This window comes from Miniopterus schreibersii (genome assembly GCF_964146895.1).
Source record: "Miniopterus schreibersii genome assembly, chromosome: 16".
Lineage (NCBI taxonomy): Eukaryota > Metazoa > Chordata > Mammalia > Chiroptera > Miniopteridae > Miniopterus > Miniopterus schreibersii.
In genome coordinates, this window is record NC_138116.1 from 10,789,222 (window position 1) to 10,811,139 (window position 21,918).

Genomic DNA, 21,918 nt, shown 5'->3' on the forward strand with positions numbered 1-21,918 from the left:
CTCCCATTTAGTTTCTTATAAATTGTTGAAGATATTTTTCCCCAGATTTCTTTCCAAATGTGTACTCAACCTTGTTATTTCCAGATTTCCAGTTAATGTTTTTCCTTCCTTTTAATACCATCACCTTTATCCAATTTTCAAACATTTAAGAAAGCATAGTTATTTCTTACAGAATAGTAGATTTGGTACCCTGATAGAAACAATTTGAAATGCCAGATAGCATGGTAACTATAGTTAATAATATATTGTATACTTGAAATTTGCTGATAGAGTAGATCTTAAGTGTTCTCACCACACACACACACACACACACACACACACAGTGGTAACTATGTAACTTGATTGTGGCAGTGATAACACAAGGGATACTTATATCAAAACACCACACTGTATACCTTAGACAAAATTCCCTAAAGCTGAACATGTGCCGTATATGTATATTTCCCAGCAGTTCTACTGGAGGCTGGGTGGCGTGAGATGGGAATATATTCAATAGAAATGCATATATATATATAATATATATATTATTCAAAAGACATGTACAAACATGTTAATAGCAACAGTATTCATAATTAAAAACTAAAAACAACTTAAATGGGTAAATAATGGTGGTATATTCATATAATTATATACTATAAGAAGCAATGAAAACAAATGAACTATTGCCACATGCAACAACATGGATGAATCTCATAATCATAATATTGAGGGGTAGAAGTCAGACACAAAATAATACATGATGTATGACTCCACTTATATAAAATTTTCAACAACAGTCAGAACAAATCTATGGTTTCTATCTGGTGATAGAAATAAGATATTGGTTATCTGTGGTGGGGATGAAGGTCTAGTGACTGGGGGCCAGTATGAAATGCTGATAATGTCTTTCTTGAACTGGGTGTTGGTTACCTTGGGTGTGTTCATTTTGTAGAAATTCATTGAGCCGAACATTTGCAATATATGTACTTTTCTATATGTATGTTTTTATTCAGTAAAATGTTGATTTAAAGAAATGGTAATGTTGCTCTGGCCCAGTGGCTCAGTTGGTTGGAGCATCAGCCCATGCACCAAAAGGTTGCAGGTTCAGTTGCTGGTCAGGGCACATACCTGGGTTGTGTATGAGAGGCAACACATTGATGTTTCTCTCTCTCTTTCTATGCTTAATTCGCCCTACTAAATTCTTTGATAAACAGTAAAGCATATACTTAATCCAATTTTTAAAGTGAACCTTTGGACAAAATTATGCTACTTAAATTAAAAAGCTATATAATGTTGCCCAGAGGTGTCCTGGTTAAATCCCCCCAATTTTTAAAAATATGTTTTTATTGATTTCAGGGAGAGAGAGATAGAAGTATCGATGATAGTCATTGATTGGCTGCCTTCTGCACACCCCCTACTGGGGATTGAGGTGGAAGCACCAGCATGTGCCCTGACTGGGAATGGAACTGTGACCTCCTGGTTCATAGGTTGATGCTCAACCACTGAGCCATGCCAGCTGGGCCCCCAGCTTCTATGATGAAGAGAAGCAAATTCTCTTTCTGTACTTTAAAGGCTCTCAAATAAGTAGTGGTATAATTACTTCCAGTAAAGATTTGTTGAGATTTTCATTCTTTTGAGTGCAATGAATTAATCATTTTTTAATTTCAAGTTGTTAATGAAAACATTTTACAGCCTTCAGACAGTTAAGTTCTAGTCACCCAGATTATTAAACTTTTATAAAATTGCTCATCAGTTTGTATTTTATTTTCTTCGTAGTTGCATGGCTGTAGTGGTTGGTCTTTATTATTATTTCCTGGAGGGAAGGTCAGTGTTAGAAAATTTGTGGAATTTTTCTTTGGTATTACTGTGGTAAGTAAACAGCTACTATTTATAGGGACTTATATTTTGATGAGAAAATGAGATACCCTGCTTGGCTTTACCATAAAAACACAGATGCTTCTGGATTCCAGGAGGGAGGCCTTTTGCTTGCAGCATCTGTTTTAGTTGACCAGACAGATGACTTCTAAAGATTTTTTCACTCTTTTTTTTGAAGGACACCACCTCTTTGACAAGTAAACAAGTTTATAAATGAAAAGGTTAACTTAACATTCTGTGATTTTTTATTACTTTGGCTATATCAGTTCTGTGTAATTTTGGACTATTAGATAATTAAATCATATCACTTCCTAAATAAGCTTGAAATGTCCTTTGTGTACATATTCTTTGAATTGTTTATTCTGCAGTTGAGATAGATTTGTATTGATCAATAAATTCATTTATTAAACAAATGTTTGATGAGCACTCACTGTGTGCCAGGCCCTCCACTGCCCCAGGAACCAAAAAGTAGAACAAAATATAGTCAAAGTTCTTGAAAAGCTTACTGTCTTTTATTCAGTGCAAACGTGTAAACAGACAATAAAATAGAAATATAGCCAGGTGCTTCCACTTGAAGTTTATCTTATCAATTTAGTGGGGAAGGTAAGGTGCCAAGGAATGTCTTATAGAAGTATGACTGAGCTGAGAATTGTAGAATGAGTAGGAGTCAGCAGGCAAAGGCTCAGAGTTAAGGGAGAGAAATACACACTAGACCCCCCCTTATTCACTGGCAAACCCTTCAGGTGCACATATCCCACTTTAGAGACCACTGCTCTAGACACTGGGATAACCGTATGGAAACTAGCCTTTTTAAAAACAAAAGGGAAGCAATAAGTAATTTGTTTTCCTCTATAAATTTGTGTTTGAGAGACAAATTTAAGAAGAATCAGCTTTGACTTGAAGAATGGGCACTTTAGTTATAAATAGACTATAAGTGTCATATTTCACTAACTAGGAAACCTTAGAGAATGGTGGAGTGTTATTGGTTAAATACATTATATGAAGGACTGTTTTGCTAGTCACTATAGATAAAAAAGATTGTTTATTTGCTGCTTTTTAAAAATATAACCCTGTAATTATCTTTGTTGGAAGATATTTGGAAGATGGTTTTTCTCAATCTTGGGATCTCTTATAAAAAGATACTTTTCATACTACACTTTATCAAACTTGTAGAATTTACTTCATTGTGTTTGAAATCAGTTAAAATTCTTCTCTTTGAAGAGATGGAAAACCAACTCAAGTACGCTTGAGCAAAAAAGAGAATTTATTGGTTCATAACCAACATTCAGGACTCAAGGACTTTAACTTGGTTGTCAGGTCTGTGTTTCAAGGTGTTGGTCTTTGTCTGTTGCCTTTGCTTTCTCTGTGATTAATTCTTAAAGTGGAAAGGCTTCCTTCATGTGGTGGTGAGGCAAGGGAGAATGCCTTTCTTCTATTACTGGTCTACATAAGGGCCCATGGGTGGAATAGGACTCCATGTGGTTGTATATGTGCTGTGATTGGCACGCCCACAAAACCATGTGGAATGAGGTTTTCCAACGGAAGGTTTTGCTATTATCACAGAAGAAGGGGTCCTGGGAGTCAAAAACAATAGTTATTTATAACAGGCGATGAGGAATAGAGGACAGGAAGGCATAAACTATTCTTTAAGGTTATAAAAGAATTTTATTTTCCTAATCATTGATTTTTATAGAGTATGCAAGCTGCGAGATGTCCTACAGATGAATTATCTTTAACCAACTGTGCAGTTGTGAATGAAAAAGATTTCCAGTCTGGCCAGTGAGTATCTCTAACTTTGTTTTCCTTCTGACCTGCTAGATGGTATTTTAGAAAGTTCTAGAGAGCCCTTATTTTTAAGTAAACTTGAGAATAATTTTTTATTCCTCTTGTTGAGTTAGAAAATGGAAGAGATGAGAGTTACCTATTTCAGCCTTTACTGTGTTAACTTGCATAACTATAATGTTTTTAAAATCATACATTGCTTTTTATAACTAAACATACTGGTCTTGTGAATCATATATAGCATTGTCATTAGGTTTTTGGCTCTGGAGTCAGGTTGTCTGAGTTTGGATTCTGGCTCTGCCAATTATGAACTTGGTGACCATGGACAAGTTACCATCTCTGTATCTCTGTGTCCCAGTCTGTAAAGTGGGGATGATGATAGTATCTTTTTCAGGGTAGTTGTAAAGATTGAGTTATACAAGTAAAGCACTTAGAACAGTGCCTAGCCCATTAATAAGTCCTCAATAAATATTAGCCATTTTGATTATTGCTGATAAGATAATCTAAAAGGCATGAAAATTGGAAGATGCACAACAAATATGGAATCTTTACAAGCATTTTTCGTTATTTATTTTAACTGATTCATGTCACCCACTGCCAGAACTTCTAAAGGCCCTGCTAACCAAGTTCACTGCCATCCATATGCTTCTGAGGTTGGTAGAGGTAAGGAAATGAAGGGGCTGTACCAGAAGGCAGACTAGGGAGATTAGAAACAATGAAGCAGGATTTTAACTGAGCCTTTTTTTGTTTTCTGTTTTTTTAGGCTTTCTGTGAAATACATGAGTTTCACGGAGTTAGAATTGGTAATAATCTGTGGGTTTCAGCTTCAGAGTAAGGGGCTGTACTGCATGATTGTATTAATATTGTTTTCAGTGCTAAAGTCCTAAAAATTCTATGATGCTAAGTTGAACACAGAACTTTCCACATATAAACTGGAGTATGGATAATCAGTGTGAGGATTTGTTTATGGAATTCTTTTACATATGTCAAATGTTCACCATGCTCGTGATGGGGTTACTTAAAATATAGTTAGTAGCTATAAGGAACTTGTGTTCTAGTGGCAAACTGATGTATATAGAAACATTAACCATTAATATTAAAAATTATAGCATTCTAAAAGATTATTTAAAAAAAGATAGTGTGTAACATTTTGAAGTTTCTATCTCATACACAGTTCTTGTTAGTTTCTTGGTGTAAGAGATTATCATGAAATGACTATATTTTATTTGTTTATGGGTAACTTCTGAGCAAGGTGAATTAGCAGAAAATGCTTCGAAATAGGAGATATTGATATCTATACGAAAGCTGATATATTTGGTGAAAAAAATTCTTTTTACCATCTTTTTAGTTTTACAGGTTGTTAACTATTTCAACCTGTTGTGAGAGTCTGCAAAGAGATTTAAACACTCGTCCTAAAAACTAACTTTTTTTTTTACTGTCATATCCTGATTCTCTGTATTTGGTTCTCCTCCCTTTATTCTATTTGGAGGTGAAATAATTTTCAAGAGAGGAAATTCATCTAGTTTTTACTTAATATTAAGGACTCTAATCACTGTCATCAGTTTTACGTAAACTGGAAATGTAATGAATTTGGTTTTGGATGGTATGTACTCTCTTGAACCTGGCCCTCATTCTGCTTGATGAGTGTTTCGCCCAAGGTGCTCCCTATGCCTGGAAGACATTTTGAATTGCTGACACTTTTTGGAAATGAAATTTGTGCTCCTAGTCCTTCAGGACTCGCATGTAATGCCATTTTTCCACCTGGTACTCATCAAGTCTCAGTTGTTGGAAATGAACACATTTGGAAATGGTATCCTACATCTCCTTTGACATGGAGTACTGACTATGTTTCTGTCTTTTAGGCATGTGATTGTGAGGACCTCTCCCAACCACAGGTACATATTTACACTGAGGACCCATCCATCAGTGGTTCCAGGGAGCATTGCATTCAGCTTACCTCAGGTAACTCAGATATTAATTTATTCTCTTCTATTCTTAAAAGTTATAGAAGAAGCAATCCATTTAAAGCAAGCATCAGTCACCCTGTAACTGCATTGATCCAAACTGAAGAAAAACACCTCGGTAATATACAGGGAATTTAAAGATATATCCTTAATTGCCAATTTTACTGTGTCTGCCTTTTATTGCCTTGATTTTTTTTCTAATTTTTAAAAATTCTGCAGTAATATCAGTTAGCTACCAGATAAGGTGTTATTTTATGGTAACAGAGAAGATATAAAAATAACATTTACTTGTAAAATTGACATCTGTTAATAATGCAGTGATGTCGGACTAAAGAATATGACATGAGTAATTGTTATCTCAAATTACTACCAATCTTCCTGGGCTCCAGTAAAGACTGGATGGTGATCACATTTGTAACCATTGATGGATTCTTCAGAGGGAAAATTGCCAGCACTGCTTCAGGCACTTAATACATAATCTAGGAGCACTACAAGTATTCTCTGTGCTCTTTTCTCCCTTATCATCTTGCACATGCTGCTGATCCTACAGTCTTAAGCATTGTAAATACTACCCCTACTTCCTGCTAGTATACTAACAAGCATTGATTTACTCCCCTGGAGGTTTAGGGAAAGAGATCAAACACTTGTTTGGGGAACTATTAAATACCTCTTGAAGCTCGCAGAAATTATGGGAAATCTTCACTCACTATTCCCTTTTTCTGTGGATGCATTTCCATTTTCAGGACTACTTTTCACATTTGTCTCTATAGACCAAAGGTTTGGGGTATTCCAGGGTTTGCCAGCTTTCACAGAGCTCCATTTGGGAGTCTGGTGGTCAGAAATGGGGTTTCTGACTATTTCTCCTTGTCTTTCTGCTATTAAAACAATTTCCCTAACATATAGGCCAGATACAATTCTAAGTAACTTTTGCATGTATTTGCTCATTTACTTCTTAAAACAACCCCATACCATGGATACTATTATTATCATCCTTTGAGGCTGTCTTTGGAATTAAAGCGCAGAACCTAAATGTAGCTTCTCTGTGACCCCAAGTCTGGGCTTAGTATGCCGCTAAATTTCAGGTTGTCAGTGCATGGGATGGGATATTACAGCAGAGGGGTGTCAAGGGCAGAGAGGAGGAAGTGACCTATGATGAGAAAGTTGGAAGGGAGAGCACTTAATGTTGCACATATTCACAATTCAGCATCTTCTTAGCTATTCACCTCAAAACCCACAATGTTCAAATGAGGAGACAAACTTGATTTTCGACCAAAATTATTTTTCTCTGTTCTTTGGAGTGGTGTAGTGATTACTAATTTTGAATCTAGACCAAGTCAGTCCCGAATTCCCGCCTAAGTACAATCTGGCTGCCTCCATACATTATTGCCATTGTAACTAGTCACGACCTGGGGAGAAGCTGACATCTGGCTGCAAATGCCCACAGATCCTTTGGCTAATACACAAAGACTAGTTGTAACCATCTAATGATTTGAATCTCTGCTTGGGTTTCAGTATACGTTGTCTGGCCAGTTTTAATTTGGTTTTTTATGAACTGAATGTCTTTCTTTTTGTGATGCTGTAATAAACACTGTAACCACAGTACATTTAGAATACTGAAATATCCCTTCAGTAGTGTTATATTATGCAAATGAGCATCTACTCACTGATGTCAGCTTTACTGTAAAAAGGCAAGCTTTGTATGTTTTGGGATGGAGCTTCAGATATAAACTGTAGCGCATAAATTTCCTAGACTGTTGTAACAAGTTAGTACCACAAACTGGGTGGCTTAAAACAACAGAAATTTCTTCTCACAGTTCTGAAGGCTGGAAGTCTGAAATCAGGGTGTCAGCAGTGCCACGCTTTCTCCAAAGGCCCTAGGGAAAAAGCAGTCCCATGCTTAGCTTCTGGTTGTGGCTGACAATCCTTGTTGTTCTTTGGTAGATGTATCACTTCAGTTTCTGCCTCCTTTGTCACATGACTTTCTTCCCATGTGTTTATGCATCTTCTCTTCTTATAAGGACACCAATCATGTTGGTGTAGGACCCACCCTAATTTGATTCTACCTCATCTTAACATGCTTCCATATGCAAAAATCTTATTCCCAAATACAGTCACATTCACAGGTGCCAGGGCGAAGACTCCAACATGTCTTTTTGGGACACAATTCAACATATCAGAGCATACCATGTTTTGGTCTTTGAATGTGTTCCTGAAATTCAGAGAAATTCTTCTTTTCCTCATTTATCTAATTTTGATTGATTTGGCTTTAAATGTCTTTTCTCTCTCTTATTTTACAGCGAAAATGGGCTGGACTTTCTATTGGGCAAGAAATAGAAGGTAGGTAAATATTTAGCTACCTGAGGGAGATCTTCTCTATGATTTTCTCATAGTTAAATGGAGATCTGTACAATTCCCTGTCACTGGTTGCTAGGTCATTGCACATTCATCATAATCATATTACTGGTTAGATCTATGAGACTAGACAGTAAATAGTTATGGTACTTGTATCCTTACCTCTATCTGCCTGCTATTTTGCCTGGAAATTACTGTCTAATGGGAAAAGAATATCCACATGTTCATAGCTCACAGAATATGTACAAGGTAAATATGTGCACAAGTATTACCATTAGGAGCTCTGTGTAAAAGTGCTAAGATAGAATGGGAGTGAATGAGTTGATTGGAGACTGGAAAATTAGCATAGAAATCTTTCTAGGCACCAGTGTTTGAACATAATTTTTTTGTTTTATGATGGTGACAATTTTGAGGAATACATTTATAAAATGAGTTGTTAGTCAAAGGGTACAAAGTTTCAGTTATATAAGATGAGTAATTTCTGGAGATTGAATGTATAGCATGGTGATTACAGTTAACAATACTATATTGTATACTTGAAGTTTGCTGAGAAGGTAAATACTGTGTCTCATCACACACATGAAAGAAAATGGTTTGGGTTCACTGAGAAGGAGGTATATTCTTTGTTATCAGGATGTAGTGATATATATCCACAACCTCTACTTTATTGATTATGCTGCTTAGATCTATATTCTTACTTATTTTTGGTCACTTGACCTGTCTTACATTGAGAGTGGTGTGTTAAAATCGTCTGTTATTAGTGTTTTTCTGTTTTCTGTGCATCTCCTATGCTTTTTACTTGACATAGTAGCTTCTGTTTTATTTGGCATATAGATATTCATAACTGTTATATTTTTTATTGTAAATTGTGGCTTTTAGCTATATTATATAGTTATTGTAGTTATTATACTTGTTTAATGTATTTTTAGTTATACTTTGATAATCAGGATTTCTTATTGTTTTTAATTTGCTCATTGTTTCTTTGCCCACCTCTTTACTTTTAGCCTTTTTGATTTACTGTGTTTTAAGTGTGTCTGTTATATATAACAGTGTTGGGTTTTGCTTTAAGCTACTTGGAAAATCTTTTTCTTTTAAAAGATTTATTAAGCCCATTTAGTTATTGATATGACTGATATGTTTGATCTTAATTCTGTCATTTTATGTTTGAGTTGTTTCTCTATTTATATATGTCTTCTTTGCTATTTTAAAATTTTTATTTTTGTATTTAGGAATATTTATATTTTTGTTTTAGTAATTACTTTTGCATTTACACCTCTCATAGTGCCCTTAGTACCCCCACCTTCCTTTTCAAAAACCCTGTTCTGTCAGTTCTAAATGATATTCTTTGATTCTCATCTATTACCTACACAACAGCTAATGATCATCATATTCTACCTTCCCCTTTATCCCCCCTTTCTGTTAGTTACTTTCTTTCTACTTTGTCAGAGCATAATATTTGCATGCTGTTCTTCTACACAGGACCCCATTCTTATTTTAGTCTTAACTCTACAATTAAGTCTCTTAAATGATCATGCTCAGACCTTTTGCTAGTTTCTACTTGGTTGTATAAAAACACCTCTGTAGATTCCTCTAGGAAGTATATATATGTGGTGTTCCCAAAGTTCTTGTATATTTAAGCCTTTTTTTTTTTTTTTGTCCTGCATCCTACTTTATTAGGGCAGAAGAGTCCACATACCTCTCACCTTAGCTCTTTCTTGTGTCAAAGAAAAATCTGTTTGGAAATAGCATGCTATGTCAACTTCACTGAGACTTCCAATACTGTTGTTTTGAGGAAGATGCAGGGGCCTTTTGCGGGTGGCAGGGGCTGTAATTTCCCCTTAAGAGTTGAGTGGGGAATAGAAGTAGAAGGAGAGTGTTGTTCAGTACATTAGAATTAATTCAGATGGGGAAGAAAATCTCTAGTGGTTACTAATATGTTTTAAAATTTGTGCCTGTGTCCCTCCAATGAAAACCATGTAAAGCCCCCTTTCGGTCAAGTTCTTTTATGATTCATTTAGGTGAAACTTTTAGTTTCTTGAAACATAGCAAGTATTTGGTGTTCTTGTGATTTTAAAAAATGCTTCTTTTTTTGCCCTAGTGTCATTATATACATTTGACAAGGCCAAACAATGTATTGGCACAATGACCATCGAGATTGATTTCCTGCAGAAAAAAAGCATTGACTCCAACCCTTATGATACTGACAAGATGGCAGGAGAATTTATTCAACAGTTCAACAACCAGGCATTCTCAGTGGGGCAACAGGTAGTTTGAAATTTTCTCTTATTCCTTTCTCTTTATAGGCATTCTAATTCCTGTAGTTGTCTAAAATTATTCTACTTTTAAAAAACTGAGAGGAGCTTTGTGTATGAACAGGTTTATCTAAGATGAGTGATAACAAGTGAGGAAGATGTTCAGAAAAATTCTAAAGTCACCTTAAGTTACAATGTCATATATAATTACAGCAGCTTTTCCATCTGTAAATTTAGGAACACTGTGAACATACATGTCTCAGATTTTTTCTTTGCTTATTGTGGAGCGTTTGTTGAGTCTTTGGGTGTCTTTCTCTTTTACTGATATATTTCTGTAGAAAAGTAGTTCTTAACTTTTTTTGGTTATGAACCTCTTTGAGAATCTTAAGGAAATTATGTACACTTATTTTCAGGCTTTTCATAGAACCTCTGAAGCCGTGACCTTCTCTTCTTTAAAATGATATAGCTGATGTGGGCCCTTTGCTTGGACTTCAGTTAATATCATATTGTTAACTTCCTAGAACAACATTCTATCCTTTTAAAACTGTACTCTTAAAAAATGTGTGAATTCATAAATTGCTATTTGTACACACAAATACATAAGTAATCATTGCTCGTTTGCCCTTACATTTGTTTCCTTCTTTGTGACTTTTCTTAATCATTCCTAATTCCTTCCTCCTACCATAGCTCCATAGCCGTGGTCCTAAAAGTGTGGTCCTAAGACCCCTGGGGATCCCTAAGGCTCTTTCATGGAGTTTGCAAAGTCAATAACTATTTTCATATTAATACCAAGACATATGTATCTTTCCCTCTTATTCTGTTGTGAGCAAATGGTGCAGTTTTGTAGATACGTGCTAGTTTTGTAGATAGTGCATGGGCTGCTGAAGCAGACATGGCGTCCAGCTATCTTCCACTAAAGAGGTTTACAAAAAAGTGACAGTGCCACTCTTCCAGCTTATGTTTTTTTATTTTGGAAATGAAGAGGATTTTATAAATTAAAAATGTTATTTTTGTTAACACATGATGAATTTATTAGTTAATTTTTGATTAATAATTTTTAAGTTTTTTCTAACTTCTAATATGGTAAATATCAATAGATATAATCCATGTAAGCAAAGACTTTTTGGGGTCCTCAACAATTTTTAGGGTTATAAAGGGATCCTGAAACTAGAATATTTGAGAATCCTTGCTTATAGCATTCTGATCTCCGCACTGCCGTTGCAGTCTCTCACGTGGGAAGGTATGTAAGATGGGAAAGGAGAGAAGTGGTAGAAGGAAAGAGTTGTTGGAGTGAAAGAGTGTTATATATTTTAATTCTCGTGTTCAAAGGCATAGACCTGGAACAAGACTAAGAATTTGATAATCCACACATTATAATATCAAATGGTTGTGAGTAGAAACTGTATTACCGATAGGCAGGAAGAGGATTCAGTACATCTGTTACTATTAAGAATATGAGACTTGGGATGAGCCTCAGACTTCATCGTGTCTAACCTCCTCATTTTGCAAACGAGGGATTTTAGGTCCAGAGAAGGTAAATGACACGTAACTGAGACAAGAACTCACTAGTCAATTAATTAATTGAACGAATATTTATTGAATACCTAGTATGTTCCAGCCACCGTTTTAGGCATTGCAGACCAGCAGTGAATAAAATACACATAATCCCTACTCTCATAGAGCTTGCTTTCTAGCCTGGGAAGACAAAATAAGAAAGAAATACCATGAACTGTTAAGTACTTTGATGTCAGTAAAATGGGATGATGCACAAGGGAGCCACTGTGGTACTACTTTGGATTAAATGGTCCAGGAAGGCTCCCCAAGAGGACATTTAGCTGATAATTTTTTGACTACCTGTCCATTGCATTATGGACTATACCGTATTCTTCTGGATTCCTACGCTTTTGGACTGATAGCTCAAGTTGCCTCGCTAAACTTCATTGTTTTTACCTTCTCCTTTAGCTTTAGTATTTCAGTAGAAAATGCTTAGAAGAATGTTTAATAGAAAATGAGTTGGTATTTGTAATAATTTTAAACCTAATAACATGCAGACGTCTATAAACCCATGAAAGAAAATCCTCCATAATACAGAGAAGAAATAAATATCTTACTCCAAATCACTATTCTTAGTATTTATTCCCTTTTGTAGTAGGTAGTAGTGGCAGGATTGACAGTCGGCTATGCTTGTTATATTTACTGTTACATCCCAGCCATGAAAAGGGCCTAGCTTGTGGATAATGAATACTTGGAAAATGAATTCATCAGACGCTGTCTCTGCACTCGTATGGCAGGCATTTTGTATTGGTTGTAGAAAAGCACAGATGTCAGTCACAGACCCAGGCTGAATCATGGCACTGCCATTTACTGTGACTCTGGGTCCCATTGCTTAACCCCTCTCTCAATCTCAGCTTCCACACTAGTTAAAACTGAGGAATAATTTCTGTTTCCAAGAGAGATTGTGAATATTAATTATATAACTTCCTGTGGTGATTGTTAGGTACACAGCAAATAAATGTTAGTTCCCTTTTCCTCTCATTAGCTAGTGGGTAGTTTGCCCTTGGAGCAGATCTAAGAGGAACACATAGGACAAAGCTGCTTTTTTGCATTTGGAAAACATTGGTGATGATGTGAGTCAAGCCACTATATCATAAAGTGATTTTTCTTCCCTTATCTCTTTTCTACATAGCTTGTATTTAGCTTCAATGAAAAGCTTTTTGGCTTACTAGTAAAGGATATTGAAGCCATGGATCCCAGCATCCTAAAGGGAGAGCCGGGGACAGGTAAAAGACAGAAGGTATGTTTTATTTCTAATAATTTTATTAGATAATCTCTATGATGTGAATTGTGCAGATTAATTGAATATTCCTACCCATTCTCTTGCTCAGTAATTTCTTTCATATTATGTACTCATTCTTTTATGATAGTAGGAAGAGAAAATGCCTTTATAGCAGGCATCGTTATTAAAATATAGCATAAAATACACATACTTGCAGACATAGTAGTAATTTGAAATTTGTAATCCTGATTGAATGCAGATGAAATGTATTGTAGATAAATAATAACAATATGACAGGCATTATGAAAAGATATATACATTGAAATAAAGAAAATGGGAATAATTGGAAGGTAGTTATGAGAAAAGTAAATGTAACTTAGATGATAGTTTGAAGATTTTCTCTGCTCAGAGAGATCTCATTTCCCCTTTGTCTTTGGCTTTGCTTCGAGAAGTCCAGGAGTCTGCTATTATGCTACTAATCATTGTCTTTCTGTACAGATTGAAGTAGGACTGGTTGTTGGAAACAGTCAAGTTGCATTTGAAAAAGCAGAAAATTCATCACTCAATCTTATTGGTAAGACTTACAGGTTTTAGAAGATTCTGAGTGAAGTGGGGTCATCTCTGTTATTATATGTGACTCAATTGTAGTGATTTTCAAGCGAGAAGGAGAATAGGGGCACCTCCCTTGAGAAAGCTTTTCACAAAATTACAATGTGCTAATGTAGTAAAAGTTTAAAATCTTCACTAGATCAGCATTGTCCAATAGAAATATAATGTGAGCCACATACGTAATTTTTAATTTCCTAGTAACCACACTATAAATAAGGAAAAAGGTACAGATAAAATTAATTTAAAAAATTTTTATATTTAGTTAAGTTTAGTCTTACAGAAGATTTGCAAAAGTAGCTCAGAGAATTCCTATATACCCTTCACCAGCTTGCTCTGATGTTACATCTTAAATAACCATAGTACAGTTACCAAAGCTAAATTATCATGGCTTACATTGCTGCTAACTAAACTACAGACTTTATTTGGATTTTACCATTTGTCCTTTTTCTGTTTCAGGATCTAATTCAGGACCCACCTTGCATTTAGTTGTTCAGTCTCCATAGTCTTCTCCAATCTCTGACAGTTCCTCAGACTTTCGTGGTCTTATATGACCTTGAGAACTGGTCAGTTATTTTGTAGACTGTCCCTCACTTGCTTATGTGTTAAATGCAATACTAGCATCACTTCTGTTAGTGATTGAGTTAAATGATGAATGGGCAGGTAAAGAACAGATTCATAGTTCAGTCCTACTCTTTTACATTAGCCCTATTTTTATTATATTAAAATAATGCAGATTGGGCTTTAAGAAGAGTAACTCACCAGAATAATAATGCCATTAACTGTACAGCAATTCTTATTTTCAGTTGATTTAATAACTAAGTTGATGTCTACGCCAATAGAAAGTAGAGAATTTTCTTTGGTTGCATACTATCATATCCAAGGTTATTTAATTTTTTTAGACTGTGTGGCCTTTTTTTCTTGATTCATAAACTATCAGTCCCTCATTATTTTTTCTTAATTATAAATTAAAATATTTATTTTATAAAATATGGATAGACACCCAAAACTAACTCACAAACTCTAAAAGTTGATTCTCTTTTCATACTGTTTTATAATTCATTCTTTCTGCTTGACATATTTCAAGCATCTTAAAATCAGCTAAGAGCATGTTTCAATATACCTTTCAACATAATTTTTAATAACTAGATCACTTTATGGATGTGGAATATATCCAAGTCTTTTATTATTGCTCTATATTTCTGCAGTGATTTCTTTGTAATTTATGTTTTGTACACCTTTTGTTCTCTTATCCCTAGGGAGTTGCGTGACTTTCATACCATGTGGGTATTTCTAAGTAATTCATGCAAAGGTGTGATTGATAGGTTTTTCCCTTTGAAAATTAAAATTGCATAGTGATTTAGCATGCAGTAAGTTTGGCCACAAGAGGGCAGTAGAGTGTAAGAAAAATATTTTCCATAGCTTTGCAAAGTGTTTTTCTCTCTTCTTTAAGTCCACAAAACTCTAACCATGAAACAACCATCTAAGATAAACTTTTTCTGATGCAACCTTTTCTTCCCTAATTAAAAAACTATAATATCATTTTCTTTTTTTTGTTTATAGTAGAGTGTACTAAGACACTTTTATTCTTTGTGTTTGTGATATTAATGTGGTTCTCCTGAGTTACTTTAGGTGGCACTATGACATTTAAGTGAAATAATTTTTTTCTGAAAGAATTTGAAAACATGAATTTTGAAATCATTGAAGATGATTTTAGACTTTTGTGTACGAGTGAAGAAAAGCAAATAAGACAACCAGCTTATTCAGTGCATCTTCTCAGGCTGAGGGGTTATATATTCAATTACAGATTTAATCTGGATAAATATATGTATTTTTAAATACACTTGCTTTAGGAGCCTTGAGAGGCTGCTAGATTTCAGTTGCATTTCTGTCAGCTGGTGTTGTCTTCATCAGATATGCACATGGTGTTTCTTCTGATCAAATTAGTTACCTTGGTTAGAATTAAAGGTTGATGAGACCAAGCTCCATGAATTGGTTACAAATGGACTGCAGCATAAGTTTAGCTAGTCATTTCAAAAGTGTTTTACTGACCCTAAATGGGGACCAGACAAAATAGTTAACATAGCAAAACTCATCCTTATTAGAAAATCAGCTAAGAGCATATTGTACATCTTTGTATAAGAGTAGCTCTTCTTTATTCATTGAGGATGCCCTGTGAGCTCTGTCTGTCTTTTTACACTTACTGATGAAGTCCTTGCTTCACATTTGGTTATCTTTGTTTGACATAGGCAAAGCTAAAACCAAGGAAAATCGCCAATCTATCATCAATCCAGACTGGAACTTTGAAAAAATGGGAATAGGAGGTCTGGACAAGGAATTTTCAGATATTTTCCGACGAGCATTTGCTTCCCGAGTGTTTCCTCCAGAGATTGTGGAGCAGATGGGTGAGTTTAAAAAGGAAAACTTGATGAAACCTTGTGTTAAAAAAAATGAGTGTGATGAAGTCTCTTTTCAGTAATGTTTTGAAATTATTCTTCAGACCTGCTAAAGTGTTTTTTTCTCTCTTCCTTAAAAAAAATTTTTTTTTCTAAAAAATCTTTGATATGTTAGAACTTTTAAAATTGCATTTTAAATTTATGGGGAAATCATAGAAATATTTGTTGGTTTGCCCCATTTTATTTATTTATTCTAGCATGATTTTTTTATTGGACACATGTAGCCATTTCGTTTTATTTAATTATTTATTAATGTTTTTGCATAGGGAATATTTAGAAATTTTACCTGACTCTAAAAATACACTATGGGTAAGATTTATCCTGCTGAATAATGATTATCTGTTAGACTATGAGCATTTTCTAATATTAGCTGCTGTTGCTGCTTTGTAGTATGCTATTGCATTACTTAATTAGTACATCTTCATACCTAGTAAATGGATAATTGGCATGTTTTTAAGTTAGATAAGTTTGATCCAATAAGACAAATGCTGGGTACACATAGGAGTTTCCATATTACATACAAAGAACTGCACTCTTCATTTATCACTTTCTTCTTGAAGGTTTATTTAGTTTATCTGTGTGAAGTGGCATTATTTGCCCTAGTGGAAATGCTGTCATGACTGTTTTCATATCCATATTATAGATCGGACTGGAATGTAAGCCACAGAATATCTCAGAAAGGAATTTATAACAGCTTCTGGCAGACTATTAGTATAAAAACAGTTTTCAAAAAAACTGGCAGAATACAAATATATTCCTCCTCTCACCCCCAACATTCTTTATCTTTCAGTTGCTACTGGGAGATAAAAGTATATTCATAATGGTGGGGATAAGAACTGCTTTCTAGGCACTAAGTGCTTGGTTCTGTTCGCCTCCTATTGTTGGTAGCCTTTCTGCCTGGTCACTCATTCTGATAAATTACAGGCACAGCACACACCTGTTCACTAGTAAAGGTCGAGTTTGGAATTGGATTAAGAGAAAATGACAGAGACCCTCATCACCTGAGTTTTATACACCTTCAAATGCAATAACATACTTTTTTATCTGAAAGATACAAAGGCCAAGTCCATAAAATAACAAGTTTAATTTGGAAAATAATAAAAAACGTAATAGTTCACTATCTTGGCGATGTATATTTTGAGGCACAATAAATCCGTAAAGCTTTTTTGACCAAGACATGAAAATATTGTTTAAGTGTATTGTAGGTATAGGCAGAGATAAAGGTGTGATTTCAAATGTTGTAAGTTATTCTTGTAGAATATTTTTTCTGGATTTCAAGAGCAAGCTCTGGTACAGAGAGAGTAGTGATTCTGTTTCTTTGAACATTGTACTGTCCAGCCAACAAGTAGAAGAATAACTGCTTTTGGAAAGCCATAACTTTTCATTATGACTGTTTTCTCACCATTGGAAACTACAGAGGACTCAGTTATTCAGATGCTAGTTTTGTGTTTGTGCATCATCTAAACTCTGCTCATTAGGGCCTTTGTCTGAGGTTGGGTAGATAATTTATAAAGGAGTAAAACTCATATTGCTTGATTTGTGGTTTTGCCAGCTGTCAAAAGAGTTTGAAATTAAGTCAAAACAGATACAGAATTTCTGAGTGACTTCAGTCCATGTTTCTGCGATCCATACTGAAATCAATTGAATTATAATAGTATGCTTTTGTTTTTATTAACATGCTTTTTGACTAAGGACCATGGATTTAAGTTTTGTTTGTGAGTGCTACTATCCAAAACCCTTTTTATGGATTTATTTTTCTAATATTTTTACACTAATTTAATTAGACAAAAAAGAGTTCTGTCCTTTTTATTTTTTTATTTTATTTATTTTTTAATTTTTTAATTTTATTTTTGTTTAAAATATTACAGATAGTTCTGTCCTTTTTAAAAAGTAATATATTTTTTCTCTTCATGGCTTTTTTTCATCAAGAAGCACATGCTATCAATTTGATTTAAAAGAGAATAAGTATAAAAGCTACCTTGGCTTTTGAGCTACATTGAAAGACATTTTCTTTATTCTGAATGAAGATTCTCAGTGTCCTAAAGCTACTTTTTTATGGTAAAATGGCTGCAAAATAATTCTCTTGCTATGCGTGTGTCATTCCTTATTTTTCAATAGAGGCTTTTTTTCTTTGAATTTTGCGGAAGTTTCATAGTAGAATACTTATTGCACTCCAAGTACAGTGTGGTTATTAAGTTCTCATTAGGCTTTGATAAAGGTATATAAAAATAAAATTTGCTACTTTTGGGTAGAATATAAAATGACACTACACAAGTCCTTTTTATATATGCCCTGTGTTCTCTTACCCTGTCAAGTGGAAACAAAATGGTTGTGGGATTCAGTTGGACACTGGATATGATTAGTTAAATCAATTCAAATGAAAAAAATAGTGATTAGAAAAGAATAATTATGGGGCTGTTTCATTTTGATTTAAGCAGGTAACTTTTTTACTTTTGGCTTGAGACCAAATCATTATCTTTACCATGAAGTCTAGAGTTATGTCTGCTTTGTAAACAGGAATCTTAGCTAAATGGGTCTTTTTGCCTGTACATCAAAGTTTGAAGTTGACAAAGTGATAAATTTAGAATTCTCTTTTGTCGTGTTTATGAGACTGATAATTATGCTTCTAGGTAATATAGTTCTCTCTTTTTGCTTGTAAAACTTCATGTTGCTTTTCAAAATTGAAAATAGTTTAGATACATACAGAATGTTGCCGATGAGATGTAGGAAGACAAAAGGACTAACCAGAGTCACACAATATGAATAAAATTGGGGATCAGATGAGGTAATATACATGAAATAAATGTCCTATACAGGATGGGGCAAAAGTAGATTTACAGTTGTGAGTACATGAAACAGTTTATTCTTATTATTTATGAATTGTATTATTTTTCCATATGAACAACTGTAAGCCTTCTTTTGCCACACCCTGTATATTTGTTTCCAATCTGTTGGTTTCTCTCTTCAAGTACTTTCAATTATGTAGTATATACCTTGCTGTTTTTGTTATAACATTTTTATAGAATTAAAATGAAGGAAAGCCTGAAAGGGGAAAAGAAGTCACATACAGGCCTATAGACAGAGGAAGAAAGGCCATGTGTAGAGATGGGAAAAAGGCATCACTTAGGGGGAATATCAGTTTAGACTTTTGTTGTTTTCATCAGTGTAACTGTACATTTTCCTTGTCCGTAGCAGTCGGACTCACCCAAACCCTCGTGGGCAGCTCTTGCTTGGAAGTATATGAAAGCATTCGCAAAGAAAACTAGACCTATACCTTGCACTCAGTGGATACCAAATAACTATTTAGTCACAATGTCCTCCAGCCCCTATAATGATGGATGTTTAGTTACGAATGACCTTAGGTCCTTACTTTGTGGAATAATAGAAGCACCTTTTGAGTGCCAGGGTAGAAATGTCGGCATTAAGGACCAGTATCTGGAAGTACAGGTGAATAAACTCAAGGCTGATTGCTGGCCTTGAGAGTACTCAGATGTCAACTGATTATATACTCTTACCACACTCAGTCCTTTGCGTGCAGTTTTGGAGAGTGCTCAGGATAAACGATTGATTTCCTCAGTTCTCATTGTAGCTTTTTTGTTGGCAAAGATAGAGTTTCTGCAAAGAAACTTCATTTTTCAGCACCCCTGGCAATTACCTCTAAACTGTAAATGTCAGAGCAGAAAAAACAAAAATCCTTTTCAAAGAACAGTGGGATAATTGTTAAAGAATTAGTGTCTCTTAATGTAATTCTAGGACTAGGTTCACATGCATCCAAGGAAAGGGGCTTTGGTAAAAGTTATCCATTTTAGAGCTAGAAGGAAAAGGGTGTAGAGACTTAAGTCCTCAAGCCTCCCACTGTCCTTTGGTGAATCTATACCTCCTAGATACCCAGGCCACCTAGTGGGGAGGACAGCCACTTGTTATGGTCTTGTACCCCATTCTTTCGTACTGACAGTGTGTTCTTTTTGTGCCCTTTCCTCTGTGCCTCCATCTCTAAGTCCATTTTCAATCTGTATTTTTAAGATTTCTTTTGAAATTCTAGAGGAAAGCAACTCTTTTTTGCTATCATAAGTGAGACTGCAGTTACTCTATGAAGCAGAGCTGCCGAGAGATAAGGAGCCTTTCAATCACATGCAGACATCTTTCAGATGCTAAGAACAGTGCAAATAAAATAGAGTGGAAGAAAGGGCGCTAAGGTTTTGAACATGCCATATTTGGGAGAGAGGGAGTTCTTGCTAAGATTAACATAAACACTGACACTCTTAAAATGCATTTTCACACCCCCACTCTTGAGCAGAGATTGCAATTTAAATGGGGGTTAAGACATCTAGCCGAACTCCAGGGCTCTGTAAAAGGAACCCTAAGGCTAAAGAGCTTATCTGAAATTTGAAAAAAAGAAGAAAAAAATGAAGCTTTCTGACATTCATCTTTTCCCCTTGTATTAGTCATAACTTGCTTTTCAGCTATATTTTAGGTTTTGAATGCCAACCTGACATCTGTTCAAGTCTGCCTGTAATTTATTAGGGAAGGAAAAGAAAGCAATTGCTCACTGGTTAGAGATGCAAAACTTCCCCCTTCTGGTTTTCCACAAAGTACTTGTAGATGATACTTAGATATGAGGAATGTAAGAGTTTAATAATTTATTAATTCTAATTTCAGGTTGGGAAATTGATAAAGTTGTGTGTTTTTTTAATTAGAAGAAGAAAATGGCTTATGACCATGTGGTTTCCAAAATCTCTAGATCAGAATTTAGAGATCAAGCACACACCCTAAAAATAATACTATCGGGGCCTTTCTATTAATTGAAATTTTAAACCTTGAATTAATTTTCCCATTGGTTTTAATTTTTTAAGTTGAACTTACTTACATTTGAATAGAAATAATGTGGCTGTGCCTATATCTTAGAGTCAAATCATATGCAAATTCAGCTGGCATTTTTTTATTGATAGACTTCTAGAAAAAAGTCTTTTGGGGATGCAGAGTTGTCTATAGAGTCACCAATGCATTAGACTTGCTGGCAACTACAGTTGAGTTATGTATAGATCAATAATTGGGTCACTATAAAGTTGAAGTCCAAGTTTGAACCTGTAAGAAAATGATTAAATAAACTGCTGCACCCTCCTGTCCTTATTATGGAATGCAGTGGAGCAGATCCTAAAGTGACATATCTCTAAATGTACATATATGTTTGTTTTAATGAAGAATCCTATAAAACTAAAAGTAAATGCATCACAAAAGTCTCTACAAACACACAGTGAATTGAAAAAAATTGTCTACTCCTGGGAAAGGGAAGTTAGGATGGGAAATATAGGGAGATTTTTATTCTTTTCTCTGCATACCTCCATGTCTGATTGTTTTACTGTGATATTAGATTTCTACTTGTATAATTAAAAAACACAAAGATAATATCACAGGCTATTTCTCTCCCATGGTAGCTCCACTGTCAGCACAGCAGGGAGGAGAACAGGTATGTCCCACTCCCTTCATGAAGTTTCTCTGGGGAAGAAGAGCACAGAGGAAAGACCTGGATTCCCAAGGCATTGATGGCAGTTCCTTACAGATGCAGAAACTATGGTCCATGGTCACTAAGCAAGTCACAGGCAGAACTGGACTAGAACTTCGTTCTCCTGGCTCAGGAACCCTGAAGCAGGAGAAAGAAATGACTTACTAAGTTTGTACAAATAGCAAGTGCCAGAGCTGGGACTGGAAACCAGGATGCCTGCTTCCAGGGTCTATTCTGAACTGCCTCTCAGATACTGAAAGAGGGAGCTAAGACTCAAGTAGTCAGGAAAACTTGAATTTATGTCAAGGAATATCCTATGCTAAGTAAGTTCCACTTCTGCCTTTTCTCCCCCTTTAATTCTCAAAGAAATGTA

General features: G+C 35.0%; 1 protein-coding gene across 1 annotated transcript in view; it reads left to right on the forward strand.

The window, feature by feature from the left end:
* The window catches only part of NSF (N-ethylmaleimide sensitive factor, vesicle fusing ATPase), a gene marked incomplete at its 5' end in the record, with an annotated part of 104,771 nt that overhangs the window by 6,054 nt on the left and 76,799 nt on the right, over nt 1-21,918 (forward strand). The window contains 7 exon segments of the mRNA XM_081162848.1: nt 3,548-3,633; nt 5,499-5,598; nt 7,898-7,937; nt 10,051-10,217; nt 12,891-12,998; nt 13,479-13,554; nt 15,836-15,991. Of these exon segments, the coding sequence (XP_081018974.1) occupies nt 3,548-3,633; nt 5,499-5,598; nt 7,898-7,937; nt 10,051-10,217; nt 12,891-12,998; nt 13,479-13,554; nt 15,836-15,991 (733 nt within the window).